Here is a 14,483-nt window from a genome sequence, read left to right as displayed (position 1 = left end):
GGGGAGCCGGAGTACACAAAGGGCTGGCTCGAGTGGCAGACGTGGACAGAAGCCCAGAACCACGGCCCACTGTGGCAGCCAGAAAGTCTCACAGCTATAGTGGGCTGAAGAAGAGTCTTAACCAGGCCAAACAGGTTTGATTTCAGGCAAAAGGACAGCTGTCTCTGATGAGCCCAGCAGCAAGTGGGAAGGTTGGCGCCATTCACATGTTTATAATTCTACCAATCGTAGCCATACATTCCCAGAAGTAGCAACCCGGAAGTAGACTGGGGCCTCAGATTCTGGGGAGGGTTTGACCGAAGCCCACCCTTGGAGCAGGGTGCGTGTGTGCACGTGGCGGGGAGCGAGTTGGGGAATCAAAAGGAAAGAGGTCTCTCCCTGGCCCCGACAGGTGTCTAGGAAGTTCATCCTTTAAAAACTTGAAATGATGAAGCTCCCACTTCTACATTTTTTTGCTTTCCCTTGGTTGTCTTTCCCCTTGCAACTCTTCCCAACCTGAGAGGTCAGGACGCGCCACACAGCCAGCCTTGGGTCCCTGTGGCTGACCTTCCTGGTCCATAACATACACCTTGCCCCACCCTCTACTGACAAACCCAATTCAGCATCACCCACAGGCGAGGTGCACACTGAGGTGTAGGTGACGTCTTCACGCACTGAACTACAAATGAGGGATTTAGCTCATTCTGCTTCCAACCCACCCCAGGATGAGAGCAATAGCTGGGGTATTGCTGGAGGTGATGTGCAGTGGCATGGGGGATGGGGGGCAGCACTTGGCTGGCGGGAATGCACCTCTTGCAGCTGCCCTCTGACCACTTTGACTCAGCCCGGGTGTCCCAGAAAGCTGGAGCCGAGCAGCCATCCCCTCCCTTGGAACGGCTCACTGAGTTCTTTCCCCGCAGTCCCTGTTTCATTCAGTCTGAGTCTGTGCCTTCCCATGTGGAAGTGCTGGCCACCGGGCCTATCACGTGCTTGAAATGTGGTTGATCTGAAGCACGAGGTGCTGCCAGTGTAAAACATACACTGGTTTCAAATAGTACCCAGAAAACCTAAAAGTATTTCCTTAATAATTGTTTTACATCATTCACCTGTTTACTACTTTGGATGTACTGTGTTAAATAAAATAAAATAAATGTCACTCCTGTATTTTTACTTTTGTAAATGTGGCTACTAGAAAATTTAGAATTGTATATGAGCCACATTGTATCGCTGAGGAAGAGCGCTGGCCTAAATCATGTCCCCACACCTCACTCTGCAGACCTGTAAAACTGAGCATAACGGATCAGGTGCACCTGCACGGCGCCTGCTCTTGAGCCACTGCACTCCAGCAAGGACAGCTGGAGGGTGGCGTTCTGGCCAGTGGGCAGAGTCCTGGGCTGGAGACAGCATTCGGTCCTCCAGACCCAGCCTCAGCTCTGAACCAGCTTTGTCACAGCAGCATAACTAGTAGAAACAGAGCTGCAAGAGACACACTTTTGATCTAAAAGAATTAGGTTTACCATTTGCCACAATTAAAAGTAAAAATTTTGAAGAATTAGGTTTTCCTACAAAAATCCTGAAATGAAATGGAATTATGAGACAATTTGCAGACATGAAATAGGTTGCTCCTCATGTGGTGGGAAGGTGGTGGAACCGGAGAACTGTGTCACCCCGTCCTCAGATGATGGCAACGTTCTCAGCTTTGTGTCTCTGGGTTCCCTGGGGTTCCATGAGGTGAAGGGGCACTTGGTTCAGCAAAGCACGTGCCTGTTTTTTTCATAGCTAGTGGGCTAAAGACGTTCTTTTGTATTTTCACATGATTGAAAACATCAAGAATTTTATAACATGCATGCAAACATTGTATGAGATTCGGATTCAGTGTCCATAAGCAGTTTTATTGAACAGGCGAGGCTCACTTCTTGATATGTCGTCCATGACCGCTTTTGTGCTTATAAAAACGGATTTGAATAGTTGTTGACAGGGACCCACGGCCTGCAAAGCCTGAAATACTTACTATGTGGCCATTGACAGAAACGCTCAGCTCTCCCCTGCTCAAGGGCGTCGGGCGGCGGCAGTCTTCCCTGCGCAAAGGACAGGAAGCCCACGGCGGTGCACGGAGCGGGGAAGTGGTGACAGCGACGATCGGGGAGGCCCGCCGGGAGGCACCTGGCGACCGCTCCCTGTGGGAGTTAGCGGAAAGTTCCCAGCCTCGGGCGCTGTCCGAAACCGCTACGTGGAGAAAGGCCGTAAGGCGCCGGCAGCTGGCTCCTTTCCAAGCACCCACCGGCCAGCGGGACCTGCCTGCCAACACCCGGCTTCCGGGCGCACGCGTGGGCTCGCGACTCCGCTCGCGAAGCGGGTGGGACAGGCCCCGGGAGTGGGAGGAGTGTTGCCAGTGGGCGGGGCGAGCCCCTCCGCTCCACCAGTCCCAGAAAGGCGCCTGCGCAGTTGTGCGCCGCCGTCTCTACCCACGGCCTCTCGTAAAATAGAAAAATGAGTGGAGGGCGGGGTCCAAAATATCTGGAGTTCTCTTTGGGCCTCTAGAAGCCAAACGCGGCGGCAAATTTTTTTTTAATTCAGATACCATAAAATTCATCCTTTACAATATAAAGTTCCGTGTTTTTAGCATATTCATAAATTTGTGCAATCATAGCTGCTAATGCAGAATATTTTCATCTCCCCAAAAGAAATCCCTACCCATTAAACCGCTACCAACCTTTCCACCTTCACCCAGTCCCTGGCAACCACTAATCTACATTCTGTTTCTATGAATTTGCCCACCCAGGACATTTCGTATAAATGGAATCACAGAATATGTGGCCTTAGCATAAAATTTTCAAGCTTCATCCATGTTGTAGCATGTGTCAGTACTTTATCCCTTTTTTAGTTTAATAATTTACTGAGGTAAAATTCACATAATGTGAGATGAACTGTTTTAAAGTGAACAACTCAGTGGCATTTAGTACATTCACAGTGTTGTGAAATCACTAACTCTGGTTTCAAAACATTCCCATCATTCCAAAGTAAAAGCCCTTATCCACTCAGCAGGTTCTCCCCATTACCCTCTCCCTCCAGTTGGAAACCACCAATCTGCTGTCTGTATGGATTTATCTTTTCCGGATATTTCATATAAATGGAATGATACACTGTGTGACCTTTTGTGTGTGTATGGTGACTGCCACATAACATAATGCTTTTGAGGTTCATTCCCGTTGTGTCACATCTCAGTACTTCTATCTCTTTATGGCCAAAAAATATTCTCTTGGATGTATATACCACAATTTGTTAATCCAATCACCAGTTTGCAGAATTTGGACTGTTTCTACTTTTTTGGCTCTTTGAATAATATGTTAATAAATATTCATGTACAAGTTCTTCTATGGGCATGTATTTTCAGTTATCTTGGGTAACCATATATATATATATATATAAAACTATAACTAGGAATGGAATTGCTGGGTCTTTGAGGGACTACCAAACTATTTTCCACGGTGGCTGCACCATTTTACATTCCCACCAGCAATGTGTGAGGGCTCGTTTTGCTACATCCTAACACTTGATATTGTCTTTCAACTTCAGAAATCCTAGAGGATGTGACCTGGTACCTTATTGTGGTTTGATTTGCATCTCCCTGATGGCTAGTGATGTTGAGCATCTTTTCATGTGCATACTGGCCATTTGTATATTTTCTTTGGAGAAATACCTATTCAAATTATTTCCTTGTTTCTTGATTGGGTTATTTGCCTTGTTATTGCTGAGTTATGAGAGTTTCTTCTATTGCCAGTTCCTGATCAGATATACGGTTTGCAAATAATTTCTCTCATTCTGTGAATTGTTTTTTGCTTCACTGATAGTGTTCTTTGAAGCACAAAGGTTTTAAATTTTGATGGAGTACAGCTTATTTTTTGTACAGGGAGTATATATTGCAATAGTTAGTTTTTCCCTAAGGACAAATAAAGATAAAAAAATATGTTACATTTCACTTGGTAGTATATTTGTGAAAGGCACTATTGGTGCTATTATTGAAAATATTTTATGGTATGTATACATACTTTTTATTATCAAATGTATATTAGAGTGGTTCAACAGTCCCCCTCCCCCTCCTCTGCCCCTATCCCCTCCCTTCCTCCTTGGTAACCACTAGTCACTTCTTGGTGTCTATGAGTCTACTGCTGTTTTGTTCTTTCTGTTTTGCTTTGTGTTTATATTCCACAAATAATTGAGATCATATGGTATTTGTCTTTTCCACCTGGCTTATTTCACTGAGAATAATACCCTCTAGATCCATCCATGTTGTTGCAAGTGCAGGATTACTTTTCTTCTTATGGCTGAATAATATTCCATTGTGTATATGTACCACATCTTCTTTATCCATTCATTTACTGATGGACACTTAGGTTGCTTATGATATATTGTATAATAATAATACACAGTTTAGGAGTCACTGTTTGCAGAGCAAGAGAAAAAAAAGATAAAAATATAAAATAAAATACATAAATGAAGTAAAAATCTTCCAATGTTACTAAAAAAGCCTAGAAGCAATGGACAATCTGACAACAGTGAGACCTCCTGCCGCCCAGCTCCTTGGAGGAAAGGTTGATTCCAGGTCTGGGGCAGGAAGTACTCAGGGTGAGCCTTGGAGCATCTCGTGCCAGAAAGCAGATCTCAAAGAATGGGATAAGAGCAAAAGGACACAGCGCCCCCCACTGCCGAATACAGGGCAATTGGAACATCGGAAAGATTCATGAATGCACTTGAAACTGGGTATACAAAATGGAGCAGTTCAGAGGGATTACTAAAGGGAGAGAAGGGGGGCGCACTGGGTAAGCACAGACTGCTGACTCTGCAAATGAAAGAACCAAGCGTTTGTCCTTGTGTAAACTGTTATTTCCTATGTGTATCTTTCCTGTGTGAATTGTATTTCAGGGTTGCCAAATTGTCCTAGTTGATGAGGGGAAGTTCTTCTTTACAAAAGAAGTAACTTCCAGTTACTAAGTGAGAAAGGAATGATAGAATTTGGAAACATTTCACTGAGCATCCCCTAAAGAAAAACTGAGTCAGGCAACTACCATCAATGAATAAGGCTATCAGATGAGAGGCTGATGGAAATCTTACAATGGACAGGCGAGGTTGTTCCCACCTGAAACCCTTAAACTTAGAATCACTGAAAGTGGGATCAGCAGACATTTTGCTCTTCCTGAAGAAAGGAACATGTCGCTCCCAGCACCTCCTCTACAGTCGTCTTCCCTAAGAGTGGATCCTGAACCTCACCAGCCTCTACAGCCAACATCTCTAGAGGGATGAACATATACAGAGGAACGTATTCAGTAATACCAAAGAAATCAGAGAGATCCAGAATACGGGTAATTCTACATGAAAATTTATCCCAGCTCCTCAGTGACTCAATGAGACATGAGTGAGGAGGGAGGGTGATCTAAATTGGATCCTCAAGAGGCAGAACAGCCACGTGGAGTGTATTGTTCCTGATTAAAAAGCAATGACAACAACGGAGTAAAAAGACATTTTTGAGACAATCGGGGAAATCTGATTATGGACTAGGTATTAGGGGAACATTAATATTATATATATATTAATACTAAGAAATTGTGGTTGTATTTATTAGATATGATAATGATGCAGTTATGGAAAAAAATGTATTTTTAAAAGATCACCTAAGTACCTAGGTGTGAAATGAGATGATGTCCAGGACTTTTCTTCAGCAAAGGGGAGACTGAGGGAAGACACACCCAGCAGAGGGAAAGGGAACAGAGTGTGTGAAGCCCCATGACTGGCAGGAGCCAAGGCGAGATGAGGCAGATGGGGCAGGGGGTGTTGGCAGGACTGCAGGGGACTGGGCCCTGTAAGCCCTGGAAGGAACTGCCATTACCTTGAGGATGTGGGGACCCCAGCACGAGGGGGACTGCTCAGGGGAGGCAAGTTGTGGATAAAGTGAAGGTTCTTTCCGCCAGGATTCTCACCTGGCCCTGGTCGGTTTGCTCACCACCCATGTGTGGGCAATACGTTGCTATAGACTCTATATAAAGAGCTCCGCCCAGTGCTCTGGGCCACGTGGTGGCAGGGCCACAAGGCTGCTGCACAGCTGCAGGAGAGTAGAGACTGGAGTGGCAGCAGCGCCGAGGACAGAGACTGAGACGGCTGCGGGCACAGAGGGGCCCAGAGGCAGAGCCCGGCTTGCTGCATACAGACTTGCTCTGAGTGGATGGGATTCTAGTGACTGACCTGCCACCGTGGGAATAAAGTTGGGTATAAACCCTTTCACCCCAAGAATGTTTCATTGTCATTCCTCAGTCTCATTGAATCCATAGTGAACTTGTCCAGGGCTGAAACCCATTGGCAAGACACAAGTGTCAGGGCGCATGCTCAGGGCTGCAGTGGGGAGAGTGGTGAGGGGCAGTCCTGAGGGCTGGAGGCTGCTTTCTGCTCCACTCTGCACGGGATCAGCCACACTGGGGTTCAGAAAGGGGATGTGGGCCAGACGGAGGGGGTTCTGAGTATGGGTTTGCAATGTCATCTTGCCCTAACAAGCGTTGGCAGAGAGCCCGCCATGTGCTCTAGGCGCTGGGCACGCAGCAGGGAGCGCTTGGGGTCTCCCAGCACCTCCTCCCGGTGCTGTCTGCTGGCCTCGGCCACTTGTAAGGACTCCTATGACCACACTGGGCCCGCCTGGGACGATCCAGGATAAGCCCCTTCTTTTCAGGTCAGGTGATCAGCAGCCTTAGTTTCATCCACCCTCGATTCCCTTCTGCCAGGTAGCCTGACATATTCACAGGTTCTGGATTGGGATGTGGATGCCTTCAGGGGCCACTGTTTCACCTGCCACAGAAGAGGAGGCAGATGGAGACCGATGGAGGCAGGAGAAAGGGCTTGGAGAGATACAGAGGGCTTGGTCGCGAGCAGAGCGAGAAAGGAGACCTGTGTCCCAGGTGTGCTTGAGAAATCCCCAGGAGGATTTCGTCAGCCACAGAGACCTTCCAGGGAAGTCATTCCAGAAAAGCCCGGGGCTGTTCAGGGTTGGGCCAGTTGTGAACCGTCGGGGAGGGCGGCAGCTGTCCCCAAAGCAATCCTGCCAGCGATCCTGAGCGTGGAGGCTCTTATGGGCTTGATCCCTGGACGGAACTTCCCAACAAGGGGCTCAAGGGGCGTATGCAAATGCGCATGGGAATGTGAGTGTTTATACTTGTGGGGGCTAGGGGATGGATGCTTTCCTTAAATTCTCAAAGGGGCCGGGGAGCAACAAAAAGTTAACTCGTATCTTTTAGTTACTAAAAGAAGTACTTAACATGTAAAATGCTACATCCACTTGGCAGTTCCTCAAAATGCAGTTACCATGTGACTCAGCAATTCCGTTCCTAGGTATACGTACTTAAGAGCACTAAAAACCTATAGCCACACAAAACTTGTACACAAATGTTCATAGCAGCATTATTTGTAATAGCCAAAATGAGGAACAGCTCCCATGTCATCTGTTCATGGATGCCCCTTGAAGACACTACGTTAAATGAAAGAAGCCAGGCCCAGGGACCACAAGCAGTATTGATTCCTTTTACAGGAGATGTCCAAGATAGGCGAACCCACAGGTACAGTACCTGGGAGCGATTGTTACTGGGGACAACAACGTTTCTTTAGGGGGTGATGAAAACGTTCTAACATAGGTTATGGGGACGGTTGCGCAACTCTGTAAATACGCTAAAACCATTGAACGGTGCAGCTTAAACAGGTCATCTTAATGGTATATAAATTATCTCAGACAAACTATTCTTAAAACGAAGGAGAAGGAGAGGTGCTTAGTTCTTACAGTTCAAGTCTTCCTAATTCTGGAAGATGGTTCTGGCCCATCTTCCCATTTTACAGGTGAAGGAATCTCCGTGAGGCGAGGGGTCCCAGCCCAACGCAAGATGGCTGTTTGGTGACAGAGTCTGGACTTGATCCCGGTCCTCTGCACTGGTCGTTCTTCATCCTGTGTTTTCAGAGGTGACAAGGCAAGTGCTGTAGGTAAGGAGGTGACAAGGCCACCCTGTTGGTGTTGGAAAGGGGGTAGTTCTGACAGCAGCAGGGGACACCAGGTAGGGAAGGCGGCATGATCAGACCCCCAACATGCTCACCAGCTCCACTCTTTCTGAAGCCCCTGCCTCATTTAATCCTCCCAGTCTTGGGGCAAGCTGTTTCTATCACACATCCACCCCCATCTGATAGATGAAGAGGGTCAGAGAGGTCAAATTGCCTACAAAGGACATACAGCCCGACAACGATTTGTCTCACTCTCCCTGACTTCAGGACCTGTGATCCGTTTCCTGTGCAGGCTGCTCTGACTCAGGGGGCCACTCTGGGGAAGGAGGGGAACCCGCACTGGGAGCTCCGTGACAGAGAGATGCTGGGCGAGGAGGCGGAGCCGGCAGGCTGATCAGAGTGCCTCTGAGTAAGGTGGGCAGGCCAGGGAGGAGGCTGAGCACGCTGTGCTGAAGACCGGCGAGCGGCTCACGATGAAGAGACAGGGCTCGGCAGGGTGACCCCAGCCACAGAAGCCGAGGGGAAAGCGTGAGCTGATGGGGACTGGGGAGAATGGGTCCAGGGCCAGACTGGCCAGAGCTTCTGGGGGCCCAACCAGATTTCCCACCCCTGCTTTTTCTCCTTATCCTCTCTCACCCCCACCCTCATACTTCCTCTGGCATCTTTCTGGAAACTCTGCCTTTTAGGGGGAGGATGCCGTTTAGGGGAGATCCTGCCGAAATGACAAGTCTCAAAGTCAGCCCCTTTCAGAGTCACGGGTAGCCCTCCTTTTTGCAGGTTTTAGATGGTCAGCCCAGCAAGGGGAGGAAGTCTGGCCTCTTTCTTCTTTTAGGATGGGGCTGTGGAGACTAGGTCCCCACTTCCCGCCGCTGGCTGGCTGCCTCTTGGCCCCTGACGGCCCCAGTCCATTGTCCTAGCAATCATGGAGAGGACAGCTTTGTAAAGTGACACTATGAATTGTGGGGGCTACTGGGGCAGCGAACCAGGCTAAGGGGATGAGCTACCCCGCACTGGGCCCTAGCTCAGCACCTAGGACAGCGACTCTGCCAGGAGGCTGGGGGCGCTGGTCCCTCTCTGGAACCCCCAAATTAGACTCCAAGCCACCCCTGCGCGAGCCCTGGATCCCCAGACATGAGCTTAGTGGAGCAGATGCTCCAGCTGTGCCTAGAGCTTCACTCATTCCGTTGAAGGTTGAGAGGGAGTAAGGGGCGGGTCTCAGTCCCGGAGAGAAGTCCGAAGGCTGGAAAAGGGGCAGGGCGGGCTTGACCCCCCAATTTGCCCTGCTCTCAGCCTCCGCCCCTCCCCTGTCCACCCCAATTGTCTTGGTGTCTGGGTCTGGCCCTGGAGGAGGGGACAGCGAGGATGGGGGTGGAGAGTGGGCTCAAGGAGGAAAGCTCCCGGGAAGACAGAGCAAAGGACAGCAGCCTCCAGCCTTGACCCCAGGATTCAGCCTGCCCAGAGCCCAGGCTCTGCAGAGCACAGCAGAGCCCCCACCCCGTGCCCCACCCCCCGAGTGCGGGGAGGGGAATGCCCAGAGCCAGGCCCCAGGCTGGAGGGGACATGGGGCCCGTGCTGTTCCTGCTGCTGCTCCAGACCCGGTAAGGTGGGTGGGGGTGCCGGGGGCTGGGGGAGTAGGGAGCTCAGGGCAGCGCAAGGTTGGGGGAGAGCCAGATGAGAAACCGGGAGGCCTAGGGTGGGAGGGCTGGGAGGCAGGGTGCAGGAGAGAGAGGTAAGGACTTAAGGTGGCCTGAGCTGAAAGCACAGGCTGCAGGGGAGAGCCCTGTGGGGGGAGGGCCTCTGGGAAGCAAAGAGCCGCAAGGGGAGGGTGAGGAGGGGCTGACAGGCAGAGGGGCCGGCAGAGGCGGGGGCCTAAAGGTCTCCCCACAGACGTCCCTGGGGGTGCTGAAGCTGGCTGAGCCCTGAGCCTGCCGCCTCAAGCAGCCCCATCTGCTGGGCAGGTCCAGCCAGGCCTTGCAGGCTGAGTTACCATAGTTATGGGGTTGAGCGTTTGGGGGCCTGTGCATTGTGGGTTCACAGCTCTGTTGGTGCATTCGGTGCACAGCAGGGCACAGTGCTTCCCGAGGTGGTGTCTGGTGCCTTATGCTTGTGTATTTGTGACTTGGAGTCTGTAGGGACATCCATATGTGACCTATGTTTGTGAGAAACATGTCATATGTCAGAACTTGTGTCTGGGATGGAAACCGTGTCTAGAACGTGGGGTGGCCTGTGAGGTTGGGATTTTTAATTCAAGTGTGTGTGTGTCTGAATGAGTGTATGAGCGTAAGCGAGTTCCTTCCCTTTTCAGAGACCTGCTGGTGGCAGGGGGAGGGGAAGTGCTGGGAGTCCTGGGAAGCTGACCCCGGGGCACACAGGCGGATGGGATGGCAGGGGAGGGAAGGGGCGACCCCACTGTGCCCCCAGGAGCAGTGTCCATGCCTGGCCCCTGACCTCGGCATTGTGCCCGCCACACCCTCTCACTTGCCAGGGCCCGGCTGAAAGGGACCATCAATCATGGTGGCCTGCTGGGCCGCCCTTGCCGCCAGCCGGCCTGGCCCTGCCCCTGCCCCTCAGACTGCTGGGCCCTGCCTCCCTCCCTTGCGGCCCCAAGGTGCCCCATAAAGTCCTGCCTCCTTGCCCCTTGCCCAGCCTGGGAGCGGTGGTGGTGGGCCAGGAGGCCACCATGTCCCCGCCTCACTCACTGTCTCACGGGCTGCGCTGCAGGCTCTGAGCCGGCCTTTGTGCAGGGGCCCGGGGACGCGGTGGCCATGTGGGAGTACCCGCTGGTGCTGCCCTGCCAGGTGGAGGGCGAGCCGCCTGTGTGCATTTCCTGGCAGCGGGATGGGCTGGCCCTGGCCGAAGACAGCGGTGCCACCCTGATGGCGGACGGCTCCCTGCCCCTGGCCTTCCTGCCCCCCCACCGGAGCCCTCCCTCCTGTGCCCATGAGTACCACTGTGCGGCCCTGAACCGCTAAGGGCGGCTGGTGAGCCGGTGGGCCCCAGGGCAGCTGGCAAGTAAGTACCCAGGCTGCTCCTGGGGGTGGGGATGGGAGTGCACGGGGCACCCACAAGGGCATCAGTGGGGCACAGCGCCGCCCAAGGTGGGCCTGGGCACTAGCGCCCAGGGTACTTTTAGGGGCTTACAAAATTCCTAAATTTCAATTTCTTTAAAACCAGGAAAAAAAAAAGTGAATATAATCATGAACATATAATAATGAGTTCAGTCTGGATTATATTTGTTTTTATATCAACAGAATTGTAATATATAACTTTAAATGGTTTTTATGGAGGAGGGCAAGGTGCTTGGCCCACAAAAGTCATAGATGTGAGACTGTGAGGTTGCATGGTGACCAGGTGGAAGTGGCAGTTGTGGGCACAGAGGAGGGAGCCAGGGCTATGGGACACAACTGCTGGGGGGGAGCCCTGGACCAGCTCTGAGGGTGCTCAGGTTGTCCCCTGGGTCTCCCCAGGTCTGTCCCGCTTCCACCAACACCCCAAGTCCGTAGAGGTGGAACTGGGTGCAGTTGTGCGCTTCCAGTGCCTGATCCGGCGTGTCTGAGCCCTCCATTTCTTGGGAGCACAGTGGCTTAGCCCTGCGAACTGCCAACCACCGGTGAGCACCAGCCAGTAGTGTGGTGGACATGGGCTGAGAGCCAACTAGCAGGCTGTGGACCCGTGACTTCTACATCCTCAGGGTCACACTGCTGCGTGGTGGCATCCTGCGTATCACCAGCATGAGCCAGGCTGACGTGGGCACCTACCACTGCATGGCATGCAATGTGGTCAATACTCGCTACAGCCAGGATGCCCAGCTGACCCTGAGCAGTAAGCAAGGACCAGGGGACTCCCAGTGGGCCCTGGGCAGAGAAGAGAGTAGGACCTGGGAGTGGGTGTCGTCGATGTGACTGTATGCAGTGCGGACACTCTGTGACGACAGACATTTAGAGCACCTACTACATTAGGCAGAGTACAGCCATAAGCAAACTGAACAGGCTGGGGGCAGCAAGGGCATCCTGGAGCTTACAACCCAGTAGAGACGGAAGTGCTGCAGGAAACCAGGGCAGAGGCCTCGAACTCAGCCGTGGGCTACAGGCAAGGATGGTCAGGGGCTTCAGGAGTGAGCAATACTATACCGGGCGTTGAAGGGTAGGGAGAGGGGCAGGAAGGTGGAAAGGGAGACATTTCTGGCATTTCCTTGTGTAAAAGCACAAGGGTGAGAATTGTGTGGTTTATGGAGGCAGTTCCACGTTGCTGGCCCTTAGAATGGGCAGGATTCAGGGTAACAAAGAAATGATGTAGAAAAGGTAGGCAAGGCCCATCACGAAAAGGAGTTTGGACTTGATCCAGGTTTAGAGTTGGGGCTCAGAGTCAGCCTGTGTCCCAGGTGCGAGCAAGTCTGTGTGTGTGCATGCATGTGCACGTGTGAACATGGCTGTGCATTTACATGCTTCGTCTGTGGGGTGAGGATGCACATAGGTTTGTAGGTGAGACGAAATATCGAGGACGACCCCGAATACAGGCCAAGTGGGTGGGAGAGTTTTGCGCCCAAAGTGAGGGTCGCAGCACATCCTGTGGAGCTGGTGCCTGGCAGTGAGCCCCCTGACCCCACAGCCTGAAGCCAAGCCACCACAGGTGTCGGTGGGGGAAGGCCTGCCTGATTCCTCCACTAGGGGGCCTCACAGCGCAGATAACTAGTGAACCTGGGACCGTACAAGATGCTCCCCACGGACTTGAAAAACATCTCTGACAAAATGTCACCAAATGGTGTATAATTTTTGCATTGAAGACTGAAAAGGAAAGGGGAACTGTTGTGTCTCTGATCTGGAACTGATTTAGAAATGGAAAGCAAAGGGTGGGGTGAGGGGCTCCTTCCCCAGGGCAGGGGGAAGCCCCGGCGGGGGGCCTCTGGCCTCCCACTTCCCCTTCCCATCAACCATCTGGGGTGGGAGGGCAGGATGCCACGCTTCCATGATGTGATCTGGCCAAATGCTGGGCAACCGGGGCAGGCACGGTTGTCCATCCTGCTGCCTGCAGAGGCAGGGAGGACAAGAGGAGGAGCAGGAGCCTGTCAGGAGCAGAGGATCAACCAGTAACGGAGAGTTCACCATTTGCCTAGAGGGCAGGAAAGGAGCTGGGGTCAGTGTAGGCTCTTCCCCAGGGACAGGAGCTGGGGACCAAGGCCCCGAACCATTCACTCCTAAGCACGGCCCCAGGGCCGCCTTACCCTGGGATGGCCCGAGGGAGACCGAATTTCTCAGACTTTCAAGGAGCTCACAGTGGCAGGAAAGGCATGCAGTCAGTTGTCCAGTGCTTCCAAGATCAGGTATGAGTCCCTTTCCTGCCAGTCCCTCTGACATTGGCACATTACTCAACTCTCTGACACTTGGTTTTTAACTTGGAGAAATAAAAGCACGTGCTTCCCAGGCTGTAAAGAGAATTAAGCGAAATAATGTGATGTGAGGACCTCAAGTACAATGCCTGGTATTTGGCGGGTGGGAGTGGATGTCAGCCAGTGAGGGCTGAAGGGTTGTTATACCGTCCAGGCTGTGGCCACGGAAGTCTTACCAGGCAGAACAGAACCTCCTTGGCCAAGACCAGGACGTTCCAGGACAGTCCGTAGCCTATATGAGAGCTTTTAAGAGGCAAATTGGAATGCCTGGTCCAAAGTCACTCAGTCTTCAGTATATGGTAGGAAGAAAAAAAGAGGGACTGGGAAAGAGAGGGAGAGAGAGAGAAGGAAGGAACAGGAAGGGAGGGAGGGAGGGAGGGAGGGAGGCACTACTCTAGGCCTTGAGGAATATTTAAAGATGTGCCAGACTTTATAACAGTTCTTGAGAAACTTCCATTTTAGAGACATAAAATTTTGTCTGAGACCCTTCTAATAAAGGACCTTTATGACAGGGTCATAAATATGTTACCAAGTCTCATAAAATACAAAGTGGAGAAACAAAAATGGGGGTGACAGGCCAGACAGAAAAACAAAGGCCCGTTTTTCCCCATGTTCACAGCTGTCGTCCTGTGAGAGAATAGTGCCTGGCACACGGCAGCCCCCCAGCAGTGATTTGTTGAGTAACCTAATAAAATGGGAGAGGGTGGCATAAAATGAAGATGCGGTTTAGACCCCAATAGCAGTGTATTTCAATACACGTTTACATTCCCTCCTGAGCAGTTGGGACACTGAGTTCCTAGGGGGACCTGCTTTCTTTCTGAGGGTCTCCTGCAGCTTGTGGGTGGCTCGGGGAAGGGACCTAGGCCCGCGGGACAGGGGAGGCTCTCAGGGAAGGGGCACCAGTTCCTGCTCTGACGCTGATGTGGGCCTCCCCTGGGAGTACGTGTCGGGGAGCACGGCTGCACCCTTTCCTCTCCTTCCCACCAGTTTAACCTGGGGCCTGCCTAGTGGGTTAAAGCTTTCCCCCTGACAGTTACTGCCCCATGACCCTGGACAAGTCCTTGTTTTTATTTGTAAATTGGGAGTCAAACAG

General features: G+C 51.7%; 1 protein-coding gene across 1 annotated transcript in view; it reads right to left on the bottom strand.

Moving 5' to 3' along the window:
* Positions 1-1,873: 1,873 nt before the first annotated feature.
* Positions 1,874-14,483, bottom strand: part of DENND4B (DENN domain containing 4B) — a 135,580-nt gene continuing 122,970 nt past the window's right edge. The window contains exon 24 of the mRNA XM_057495064.1: positions 1,874-2,143. Within this exon, the coding sequence (XP_057351047.1) occupies positions 1,889-2,143 (255 nt within the window). The 3' untranslated portion in view covers positions 1,874-1,888. The remainder of the gene's footprint in view (positions 2,144-14,483) is intronic.

This window comes from Manis pentadactyla, chromosome 19 (assembly GCF_030020395.1).
Source record: "Manis pentadactyla isolate mManPen7 chromosome 19, mManPen7.hap1, whole genome shotgun sequence".
In the NCBI taxonomy this organism is placed as follows: domain Eukaryota; kingdom Metazoa; phylum Chordata; class Mammalia; order Pholidota; family Manidae; genus Manis; species Manis pentadactyla.
The sequence above is the reverse complement of the archived record's forward strand: the minus strand, read 5'-3'. Positions and strand labels throughout refer to the sequence as shown.